Below are 12,623 nucleotides of genomic sequence, written 5' to 3' on the forward strand. Positions count from 1 at the left end.
TGACTGCTGTCACCATCTGCAGTGATCATGGAGCCCAAGAAAGTAAAATCTCTCACTGCCTCCATTTCTTCCCCTTCTATTTGCCAGGAGGTGATGGGACCAGTGGCCATGATCTTCGTTTTTTTGATGTTGAGCTTCAGACCATATTTTGCGCTCTCCTCTTTCACCCTCATTAAAAGGTTCACATACTGCATGCAAATAATAATACTAATAATTTTTTTAAAATGCCCTGCAAACCACCCGACGGCAGTCTGACCCCAGAAACACCGAGCACGGGCAGAAACCGAGCAACACTCCTGGCAGATGTGCAAACACGTTAGCAGCTGGAGGCAAGCGGCAAAGTGCGCGGCGGCCCCTTTAAGAGCGGCGTTGTCACTCTCTCACTCTCTTCCCCCCTCCCCTCGCTTCGATCCCTCTCGGTCCTTCTAAACTTCCTCCGGCCAGCGCAGCCTACGCTTGCGAGCGTACGCTTCCGGTTCCCAAGCGAACACCTCCCGTCCCCGCTTCTGTGTTGCGTGGCCCAGCCCCTCAGAACGCCGCTTGGGCCAACGCGTCATTCCCCACTCGCATTCATTCTCCGGCCTCCCCCTTGCCCCGAACGGAATCCGGAAGTGTGCGCGCGCGTGTTGTGTGCGCGCGCTCTCGCCCGCCCGCGTTGCGTGCCTGCGCCTTTCACCTTACCTCTAGGGCGCCTCCCTCTCCTGTTTCCCCGTCGCTGCTGCTGCTACGGACGACAAGATGGCGGCGGCGGCGGCGGCGGGCCCAGGCTTCGGCCCGGCGGGCGCCCTGGAGAGCCGCGTCCTGGCCTACACCCTGCACCGCTGGAGCAGCTTCTCCTCCACCTACCTGCCCGAGTGAGTCTCCGCCGCGACCGGCTTGGCGGAGGCCAGAAGGGCCTGGCCGAGGGAGGGTCGCTTGGGGCTGCGGGGCCTCCCTCCTTCCCTGTGGTACTTATGGGGAAGAAGGCGGAGGAAGGGGGCGCCCCATTTAAGCGGGGCTCCGGGGAAGGAGGAAGAAAGCTTGGGGGGGGAGTCTTTCTGTGGGGTGGAGGGTCTTTGGGGAGGCTGGCCTTGAGTAGACGAGGGGGGAATTCGGGGTTTTTTTGGGGGGTGGCCTTCGGAGTTGTTCTTGAGGGGGGGTTCACATGGGGGGATTAGTCATGGGGGTTGTTTTTGAAGTGGGGGGTGGTCTTCAGAGTTCTTCTTGGGGTGGGGGTCTTTGAAGGGGTGTTTTTGGGGGGAGTTCATATGGGGGGGTTCGTGATGGGAGTTGTTTTTGGGGTCTTTGATGGTTGGTCTTCAGAGTTGTGGGGGGCCTTTGAGATTGTTCTTGGGGTGGTCGTCTTTGAGGTGTTCTGGGAGTTCACATTGGGGGGACTGTCATGGGAGTTTTTCTTGGGGTCTTTGAGGGGGTGGTCTTCAGAGTTGTTCTTGGGGGTTGGTTTTGGGGGGCAGACAGCCTTTGAAATTGTTCTTGGGGTGGTCGTCTTTGAAGGGGTGTTCTTGGGGGGTTCATATTGGGGGGGTTCGTCATGGGAGTTGTTTTTGGGGTCTTTGATGGGTTGGTCTTCAGAGTTGTGTGGGGGGGCCTTTGAAATTGTTCTGGGGTGGTCGTCTTTGAGGAGATGTTCATGGAGTTCACATTGAGGGGGGATTGTCATGGGAGTTCTTGGGGTCTTTGAGGGGGTGGTCTTCAGAGTGGTTCTTGGGGTGGTCTTGGAGGGGGTTTGTCGAAGGGGCCTTCAGAATTGTTGGCGTGGTCGTCTTTGAGGGGGTGTTCTTGGGGGAGTTCACATTGGGGGAGGGGCCAGTCCTGGGAGTTGTTTTTGGGGTGGCGGTGGTCGGGTAGATTTGGGGGTTCGTTTTGGAAGGGTTTGTCTTGGGATGGGGTGGCATTTGGGCTTCTTTTTGGGCTTCTTTTTGCGGTTATCTTGGGGTGGGGATTTTTAACAGGGTGGTCTTGGGGGTTGTTCTTGGAGGGGGTGGCTCTGGAGGGAATAGGTCTTGGGGCTGGTCTTGCTTAGGAAGGAAAAGGCTGGTCCCTGCTGCAACAGGATGCAGAGTTGGGTCTCTGTGTGGTTAGGAAGCCTAAACGTTGTCATTATGAAGGGGGCAATATGGTAGGGTGTGTTGTTGATTTTTTGTTGGAGTGGGGGTCACATGGGGGCAGACATGGATGAGAGTACCTATGGGACCTCTGAGTGCTTGCTGGGCATAGCTGTCAGCGCTTCCCTTTTTTAAAAGGGAAATTCCCTTATTCGGAATAGGATTCCTCGCAAGAAAAGGGAGAAGTTGACAGCTATGTTGCTGGGTCTTGAGGGACCTAGAGAGTGAAGAGCCAAGGGAGAGGGGTGTTATAGGGGACCTGGGGTGGGGTGGGTTAAGCCACCCACCTTTTCTTCCCTTTTGTTATAGGAACATGGAAAGAGGCCAGGATTACACCAAGTAGGAGCATTGGTCTGCCTACCTCAGTGCTGTGTGCATAGACTGGCAGAGGCTAGCCACGGTTTTAGGCCAGGAGTCTTTTCCCTGTCCTATCTGAGAGATGCCAGAGATTGAAGCTGGGGTCTTAGTATGCGAAAGTCCCACCAAAAAGAAGAGTGTGTGTCACAGGGGCGTGATTTGGAAAGGGCTTTGTTGTTGACAGCACCCAGATTATGGAACACCTGGACCTGTGAAGTGTGGTTGGCCCCCTTCCTCACTTTTTTCTGCAGGTTATTGAAGACCACCTTATTCTGGAAGCTTTTGACAATGGCTTTATTTTATCAGATAGGTGTTTTTTTAATCCCATGGTTGAACAAGGCAGCTGCTGACCTTGCTCCTTTATTCTGTAACAGTTTGATATTCTGTGAAATTGTAATGTTATATATGGCTCCAGCTAGCCTGTGTGGTAGTTTTACACCAGAAGTGAAAGATAGAAATGTTTATTAAAACAAACAAAATTGGGAAAATTGAGGGGCTTGGGCAAGTAATTCAAGCACTTGAAAAAGTTCCCTTGCAGGTCTGCATTTAGAGTGGAGGCATCAGGTGGGTGGGTTTCATTAATCCCTCCCCCTTTTCTCTCTCCATTTTTCTAGCACTGGTGGAAGCTGTGTTTGGTTCTGGTTTCATGAGTCTCTTAAGGAAGGCATGGCTAAAGGTGGAAAGGAAGTGAGCTGGGCATGTGGTCTGTTGCCAGAATCCCCTTGTGATGTTTTGTTTTTAACTGCCATTTAATGGGGCTTGTAAACCCTGGTACTGTAATGGGGAAACAACCTGCAAACTTGGTGCATTTGATGGAGTGAGCTTCCATGATCCAGGCCAGGCAGCTGAAGATCTGACAGTTAAGTTGCCTTTTAAGGTACCACAGAGCCATTGGTGACTGTGTATTTTTTTTCTCCCTACAGCAGATCTAACATCTTTGTACCTCTGAAATGTGTACATTGAAAACTGGCAGAAGGGTAGTGCAGTATTGTGCTGGGGAGGTGAGAATGTTGGTAACCTTGGTTCCTGGTACTGTATGAAGCAGATGCAAGGAGCAGTGAAGATTTTGGAAACCACAGGAGGAAACAGTGTCCTTGTGCTCGAATCCTGCTTGCTGGTTTCCCACAGGTACACAGTGAGAACAGGATGCTGGACTAGATGGGCCAGTGTCCTGGTCCAGCAGGCTCTTATGTTCTTAGGGCAAAATAAAGCAGAGTGTTCTGAGTAGGCTATTAAGGAGAAAGGAGCAAGGGATGCAATGTGGAGAGCTATGCAGAGATATGGAAAGACAGGTATAGTGGGGGTTGGTTGATGTGCAATGTGAGAGGAAATTTTGATTATGTGTGGGCTGATTTATGCAGGCACAGGATGTGACAGAGTAGGACAGTAGACCTAATTAGTGGTTGTGGTGTGGGGAGTAGTGATATGGTAATACAGGGAGCAGAGGGAATGTAAAATGAAAGCATGGTTTGCAGGAACAAATGGGCTGTCCTTGAAGGTCCCAATTGCTGCTGCAGAAATTTCACCTTGTTGCTAGAATACCTGTGAAGTGTATCACAGATGCACAATCTCCTTTGCACTATTCATGCATGAAATCTGTTTTGAATTTCTGCAAACATTCGTTCTCTAAATATTTCTAATTGCTTTGCAAAATATTGTCTCGTCTCTTTGTTATGCCCAGTATGACAGGTCTTGCTAGATCATTTGCAGGTTCAATTTGCTAGTCTGCCTTGAAGGGCATGTTGTTTCACTTCCAAGTTGACAGGGACCATGAAATTAGATGCTTGATGAAAACATGGGCTTCTCAACCCTATGTTTCCTTTGTAAGAGAAATGGGGGGGGAGCGGCATTTTTTTAGGGGAACCTTAGTGGTGATGGTGGGAGAAGGTCGTTTAATCCTTCCCCTGCTGACTCTGTCTACAAATGCCAATCCAGGATGTTTTAAAATCAAGCTGGATTCTGAAAACAATTGATTCCAGATTGTGGGGGATGGGTGGACTGGCCTATGAAGAAGGGGGGCATTTGCAGGGGACTGCTGATGGACGCAGGTGGGATTAAACTCCCCTCCCTTCCTCTTGTTCCCCCCAAGGCATTCCCCTCACCCACCTTTTGCATTATAATCAAACTTGGATTTGCTGATATGTCAACTTCCACTCGGAGCAGATGCTTTGGAAGTGAGGAGAGGCAGGTGGGTCAAAAGTGAGGCAGGAGTGAGGCGTACAAGACAACCATAGTTACCTGGTGTGTAGAGTTAAAGCAATGGTTAGCAACCTAAGGCCCATGGGCCAGAAGCGGCCCGCTTGACTGGCCCACAAGCCGCCCACGAACCAAACTGCCCACTTGTGCGCAGCGCTACGCCAGCACAGCACAGGGACTTGCTTCCACAGTGCTGGAAATTGCATCAACACAGACGCCGGAAATCACTCACATGTGCACACGATCCGGCCCACGGAGGGATCTCCATGGGACCAATCTGGCCCAGGCAAGATAAGCCTTGCTGACCCCTGAGTTAAAGCCTGATGAAGGACGTTATAGGGTTATGAGTAAGATGAAAATAATTGAAAGCTGATGAGGATTAAAGAGGTCAGGCAGGCTAGGTATGGACTAGGAGAAATGAAAGGCTATTTGATGGTAGGGTAAATTTGTTTTGCTGTAGCAAAATTGGAAAAGTGATTGGTAAGGTTAGAGCCAACAATAAGAAATGTTTAAATTTTCTGGTGCCAGTTACCCTAGTTTGTGTAGGATTTCCCCCCTACACAAATTAGGGTAATTAGCATCAGAAAAATATCGGTTTTCATCATATTCCCCCCCCATGCCCTAGAGAGTGATCTAATTTGGCATGTTTATTTTACTTGTATTTCCTAAACAAAGCTAAAAACTTGGAAGCAGCCAAACTTGCCTAATGTTTTGTTTAGCCACCCATTCATCATTTTTAGTGAACTTATGAAATGGAAAGGTTTCCATGAAAAAATAAAGGACTGGGAATTTTTCCATCCTGGGCCACTGCTTAAAGCAAATGGGTTGGTGAATGGAATGCTAAGGGAAGAACTATAGATATAACATATGTATAACCCCTTAGAGTCTGTCCCCAACTGAAATGAAATCTGTAAGATAGCTGTGCGAAAAGGTACTGGTTTTCAGAAGAGGACCAGAATGGATGTCTCTGACGCTGAGGCTCTGGCTAAATGGGGAAAAAAGTTATCTAGTACTTTGACTTGTGCATGTAGCCTTTGCATGACTGCCGCGGCTTGTGCATGATTAGTTTACATTACAACATAAGGGTGTTAGCATCCACTCTCATTGTCTCTCTTAAAGTTGTTCAACCAAAGCAGGTGGTGAAAAAGGGGGCTTTTAACATTAATTAGAGCTTGATTCTCTCTTTAATATTTGTAGACATACTTTGGTGCTTGGGGAAGAGTGATGATTGTGTCCTTTTTACCACTCAGCTCTGCATGAGGGTTTGCGCATGAGCGAGAGAATGCAGAACTAGATTCCTGTGACATTAGCTCACCTTTCACTTTTGGACTCTGAAGTGAACTTGGACTTGCATGCCTGTGTGCTGCAAGTGTTTTCTTACTTGATGTTTACTGTTGTAAGTGAACTCTGGACTCCGTGTGTATGGGATTTTATCTTAGACAAAAGATGCCTTGAACTGGGAAGCTATTCCTATTTGTTTTGCTCACGTGCATGAAGGGAGGAGTGGTGGCGCTGAGTGCATAGTCAGAACTTTTATTCATATCTTGGCTTGTGCCTGATTGTGGCCACTCTCTTTTTCTATCCAGACTCATGTTGCATGACCGTGCATTTAGCACTAGCTTTTCAGGCCTTGCTCTTTAAAAAAAGAAACTGTTGTCCTATTTAATGTCATTGTACAGTTACTGAGCCTCAGTCCTTTTCACCATCAATCTTTTATCAGCTGTGACGTTCAAGTTTCTGGAAGGTTATTGACAAATGCGCAGTTGCATGGAGTAGGCTATGAGATACCCAGTGGAGTGCAGTAATGATCTCCCTTTGAGAGTGGTGGTTTGGGACGCAACTCAAACACAAACAATGCAAGTAAAAACAAGGTGTCTTGTTGCTTAGGCTGCAGAAAAATATTAGCTCTCAAATGGCAAATGCAAAGTGCTAACAATACGAGGGGGAGGCAGAATTTTGAAATGGACGTGTAGGAACAGGAGATGGTGTAGTTCAGAGATGTCATTTAACTCTGCCGGTGCTTGGAGCTCACACAGAGTTAATGCAGTTCCCCAGGGACGCGTTTTGTTGGGAAATTTTGCAGATATTGCATCTACGTTATCTTTGTGGCCTTGCACCACTGTGTTTGGGTTTGGTGACGCTCTGGAGGCTTCTTAATAATATGTTGAGGTACAGTTTGTACAGATTGTATTGGTTATCTCAAAGGGAATTGCTGCTGTACTGAGAGCCATGCAAAAGCTAAACCTGCTAGTACGGGTGACTGCCGTGGTCCACATTTAGTCTTTTACAGTTCTCACATGAGCCGTATTCTGCCCCCATAACACTGAGGGACCAGATTCAAATATGGCGTTGTCAGCACTCATTGGCTGAGCAAAGTGAGATTTTTAGTTGGGCTTGTTTAGCATCCTCTCCTTATTTTTTGTTAAGACAACAAATGGTGAGAGAATAGAATAGAATTTGGTACAGATATTCCGGAAGTACTGTATTTTTTGCTCTATAAGACTCACTTTTTCCCTCCTAAAAAGTAAGGGGAAATGTGTGTGCGTCTTATGGAGCGAATGCAGGCTGTGCAGCTATCCCAGAAGCCAGAACAGCAAGAGGGATTGCTGCTTTCACTGCACAGCGATCCCTCTTGCTGTTCTGGCTTCTGAGATTCAGAATATTTTTTTTCTTGTTTTCCTCCTCCAAAAACCAGGTGCGTCTTGTGGTCTGGTGCGTCTTATAGAGCGAAAAATATGGTAGGTTTCGAGTACAAATACCAGCTTGATCTCTGCACTCTTTTTATTGGAAGAGGAGGAATGTTGCAAAACACACTGATAAAATTTCTGCCTTGAAAATGGATTTTAGAATGAAAACAATGTTTAATTTTTAGCAATTCTTAGTTTCTACCTCAGCTTAATATCCTAATTTCAAGGAGACCTGGGAAGGTGTTAAGCACTACTATCTCCTTTGAGCATTGGGAACATCTTGCATGGTGTCAGTCCTAGTTGTACCTTTGTGCTAAGTTCCATGGTAATGGAGTTGGAGTACTGGGCATTATAGATGGGTTTGGCAGCCAAAGAACATTTAGTTTGTTTCAGTGGTGTGGAGTGGAATATTTTTCCATTGCTTAATTTTTCTGCAGAAGATGTTAAGTTTCATGAGTGCATTGGTAACAAAGAATGGATTCCAGTCACAAATAAATGTTACGTTGCATAAGCTTGTCAGGTCCAAAGGTTTTTAGCTTTGTTTATCAATTACAAGTAAAATAAACATGCTAAATTAGACTACTCTCTAGGGCACGAGAATTTTACGAAGCAAATTATGCTAATTTGCATAGGATAATTTCCCAGAAAATTTCCCAGTTCAAAATTTTCCAGACTTGAAACACCAGAGGAGGGAATATTTCAGTAAGAACTATCAAAATTGCTAGTGGAGGAACAACTGCTGTTTCTTGGCAAGCTGAATCACAGAGGTGCTTTGTATCAGATGTATATTTGCTTTGTTTTACTTTTTCCATCTTGTATTTTCAGCAGTGTAATCAGAAATTGCAAAACTTGAAATTATCAAGTCTTGTGTTGTCCTTTTAAATCTGTGGACAGGTTTCTGAAGGCTGTCATTTGGGGGCTGGTTCACTGAATACTTCTCCCTGCAATTTACCACCCTGTAATTTCTTGTCATTTACCCCCACACATTTGGCATGGAGAAACAAATAAGCACTAAAATGAGATAAATATTTGGTTTTGCCCATGACAATATCTCGGTCAGTGCCATGGAAGCTCAGAAACTGTCTATTTGTTTAGCTAGCACATTCCCCACTTTTCTAAATGGGACACAGGGTAGTATATTTATCCTTGCAAAAATGATGCAAGGTTGAGGTAGGTTAGGCTGAGAGAGCACTTTGGGCAAGTCACTGCACATAGAGCTTCATCACAGGAGTGAGAATATGAACGGAGGCTTCTCTGATCCAAGCATCTGTACACCTTTGTACAGGAAGGGCTTTTCCTTGGCACTTCTTTCTGGGAGTTCCCAACACAGCATTCTGTGTTCCTCGCTGTAATCTTTGTAAATACTGTATGTTGCCAATAAAAGGTAGAAGGAATTGGGGGGAGGGGACCAGGGACTGGACCAAGGGGGAATTAACAAAACTTGCAGAAATATAATGTGAGAGAGAGCATCAATACATTTCGTGAGCTCTTCCCTTTTTTTGCAGGGTATTTTTCATTTTACTACTTGTACAAAGACAGCAGAAGAATCCATAATATAGCACACAGCAAAACCTGCCTTGATGCCCTTAAAGAAGAGAAAAATATTGTGTGGGACTGGCTACGGCTGTTGCCCCTTAGCTGATCTGTGTAGGTTTGCGCAGCTGAGACTGTCTTCTGGAAAAAGTTTTGCTTCTGTCAGCTCATACGTAATAATTTTAAGTTACTTATGTTAGACTAGAGAGTTAGATAAAGCGATGAAAGGGTGCATTTTCCTCCTTGTTATAAATGCATCTTGCTTTTTGGTTTTGGACCAAGTTTTTGCTCCGTGCACCTGAGCAAATCAAGAACTAAGGCAGCGGTTTCCCACCTTTCTGGACCTGGGACCTACCTCCAATCCATACCAGCATTTGAGAACCCATTTCTCAATTTTTGGCCGTTTATTTACCGTATTTTTCGCTCTATGACACACACCCAACCATAACACGCACGTAGTTTTTAGAGGAGGAAAACAAGAAAAAAAATATTCTAAACGAAACAGTGGATGTATGATTTTTGTGGTTCATGCTGTGGCCACAGACATGTGATCTGACAGTGAGTTTGGAGTAGCCCAATGCAAAAATCCTGAGGATCCATGTGGATCCATGCTTTGTAACCACGTTTTTGCACCACCACTGTGGCCCCAGGCTACAGTGGGTACGTGATTTTTTTGGTGCAAGATGTAGCCATGGACATGCCATGTGATCTGATGGTGAATTTGGGGTGACCCAGTGCAAAAATCCTGAGGATCCATGTGGATCCGTGCTTTGTAACCACGTTTTAAGTGGGGAGGGAAGGAAAAGCACTCAAGGGACAAGGAGCACGCGTGGGGTGGGTGGAGAAGGATGCTGCTAATAATGAAGAAGAGGGGTATAAGGGGAAAAGGCTCCTATCCTCTCCCACTTTGCTCCTTTAAAGCAAGCAGGCTCTGCTTTTCTTCCTCCTCCCCGCTCATCCCCGGCTTAGCAAGCTGAAAAACTTTGCTGCTATGTAGCGAGCTGAGTGGGGAGGAGAGAGGGACAGAGAGCCTGCTTGCTTTAAAGGAACCAACCAGACAGGAGCTGCTTGTACACTCGTGTAAGCAGCTCCTCTCCTCTCCCGCTTTGCTCCTTTAAAGAAGCAGGCTCTCTGTCCCTCTCTCCTCCCCACTCAGCGGCTCTTCTCCCGCTTTGCTGTTTCAAAGTGAGCCATGGAGGAGGGAAGGAAGGGGAACCATGGATCCCCTGCTCACGACTGCAGCAGATCCCACCCCCCGCCACCCGTAGGCATTCCCTCCATAACATGCACAGACATTTCCCCTTACTTTCTAGGAGGAAAAAAGTGAGTGTTATGGTGCAAAAAATACGGTATATGGTGGTGGTGTTGTGACCCATCTTGGATTAGATTGTAGCCTGCTAGTGATTCCTGATCTGTCGGTTGAAGTCCAGTGCTGTAGGGTATTCTAGCAAGCTTGGCCTAAGACCAGAGCCCACAGAAAGTAGATATTGCATAATATCACAGCAAGAATACAGCAGCTGCTAGTTGATCTCTCAAAATGTCACAGAGTGTCTGGCAGTAAGGCTGTGTTGCTTTTGCTAGAACATGAGATGATGACTCTCTGCCAGGAGCTATGAGACAGGGAAATACCAATTGCAAACCTGGCCTTACCTGAGTTGAAGTGTTGACTTTGATTGCTGTTTTCAGCCATGCTCCAAAAAACCCACCCTTTTTCTTTTTCTTGTAACTGAAAGTAATCCAAGTGCCATTATTTATTACTAATAACTAAAGTGCTGTGTCATTGGCATATATAATAAATGTACAAAATTAAAATAAGCGTATAGGAGCTGAGGGAGAAAAATGTTTTCTTGAAAATTGTAGGCTTCCTAACATACAGCTGTTGGTGTCACCATGTAAATGAGGACGATTTATTTTTTCGGTCCTTGTTATGTATGGAAGATTTTAATGACTTAATGATTCTAATCAATTATGTCTGAGAACACCATTCAAGATTTTCAAAGGACAAGATTTGTTACTTGAGTGCTTCTTTAGTCAATTCCATTTCTTGTCTCCTTTGCAAACATGCCAGTGTGTTTGAAAAGTAAGAAAATTGCAACGATGCTGTTTTCTTCAGCTGTGCCTTCAGAATAAATGGTGAAAAGCTTATTTTCTAACAATTTAGGGGCCTCACTGATCCCTCCCCCAGTATTAAAAATGAGCACATTTTACAGCTCTCTGCTTGGCACTGGGAGTTGCAGTTGTTCCTGGATCATCTCATGTTTTTCATTTCTTTTAATAAGAATTCTATTTTATCCATGATAAAGCCCTCCAGGTACATTAGACTGGGAGCTATGTAACTTGCCAGGGCCACCCTGTGGTCTTCACGGTTGAGAGAGAATTTGAATATTCTTACTAGGAGGGCTGCAGACTTTTCTTTTTTAAAAACGAGTTCTTGGTCTGGGGCACCTCCAGCCTATGGTCACCATTTGAGGCCTTCATGGACGTCATGTTGATGACCTTGGCCTGCATTCAGGAAAAACAAATCAGGTTCAGGGACAAGTAGAAATATGAACTACTGAGCCACAGCCTTTCAGCTTACCACCTGCAATTTCTTGGACCACAGTTTGAGAATCTCTTTTATATGCTGCTTCTGCTATGGCCATCTTCATTGCATACAGATAAAACTCACTAAGACCCCAAAAACATAACTTTATGTACTAAAAAGCATTCTTACAATTAAGAGTGCAGGATTTTTTTTGAAAATGACTGAAGGGTGTGTGGATCTTTTTGAAGGAGATACATTACTACCTAGAAGGGTGCACACTGATATTTTAGCAATTGGAAATCTCTGGCTCCCATGCGGATACCAGAATTAAGGCAGACTATAAAATGCCCCATAAAACAAATAGCAGTGATTTGAGCATCACGAAAGTACTGCATAAGAAGGCTTAAGAGCCAATTGAACATTGTTTGGCTTTTTAAAAATAAGATGATGTCTGTGTTGTGCTAATTTAGAGCTCTGTTGCGGATGCAAGTGCCAGGCCTAAACAATTATCTGCGAGAGATGCTTTTATTGGGCATGGATCTTCCTGGAAACCTTGCCTGCTTAGGTTGAGGCAAGACCTGGACGAGAGCTCAAAAGACCTTGCTGCAAACAAGACAAGCTTCACCCGCTCCTGTTGCTTAGTCTCCGTTTATAGAATACTTGCACAATGCTGTCTTCTAATCTTGGTTGGCTGATGGTACTCTGCCCCTGTATCTGAAGGCCTAGGGTGGGTAGCATCTGTGTTAAACCTTTTAAAATAATTATACATCTGTGTGTGGTTTTCTCGGACGCAGCGTCTTCATGCTTCTGCGTCTGCTTGGCCAGGTGCTTCTCCCTCTTCTACCCTTTATAGCAATGGTCGGTCTGAGCAATGTACATCTAGCATCGCACAGCACAGAAGCACAGGCTATACTTCCTCATAGGTGGACTTGCAGCTCTTTGTGCTCACTACACAAAGTACTTTACCTCCAGTGTTAGAAACTCAGGCATATAACCTAGGCGCCAAATGGTTCCATAACCAGGGTTATAGTCATCAAAACGGAATGCCTGGTTGCTGTTTTTGGGCCAGGTGGCTCAAAGGTTGTGTTTTTAATACGACCTTTTAGTTGCTGAAACACATTCCGATTGTGCAGATAAAATATATGGGATAAAATTCTGCAGGATGTGTTGCTAGTGTAAGAAAACTGTCAAGATCCAAGGATCCCCAAGCATGCACCTCTA

The 12,623-nt window shown here is 45.7% G+C and overlaps 1 protein-coding gene across 1 annotated transcript in view; it reads left to right on the forward strand.

Annotated features, from left to right (window-relative positions):
- The first annotated feature begins 612 nt into the window (after positions 1-612).
- The window catches only part of MKLN1 (muskelin 1), a 95,914-nt gene continuing 83,903 nt past the window's right edge, over positions 613-12,623 (forward strand). Inside the window, exon 1 of the mRNA XM_083572735.1 lies at positions 613-854. Within this exon, the coding sequence (XP_083428861.1) occupies positions 739-854 (116 nt within the window). The 5' untranslated portion in view covers positions 613-738. The remainder of the gene's footprint in view (positions 855-12,623) is intronic.

This window comes from Podarcis filfolensis (genome assembly GCF_964270895.1).
Source record: "Podarcis filfolensis genome assembly, chromosome: 10".
Taxonomy (NCBI): Eukaryota; Metazoa; Chordata; class Lepidosauria; order Squamata; family Lacertidae; genus Podarcis; species Podarcis filfolensis.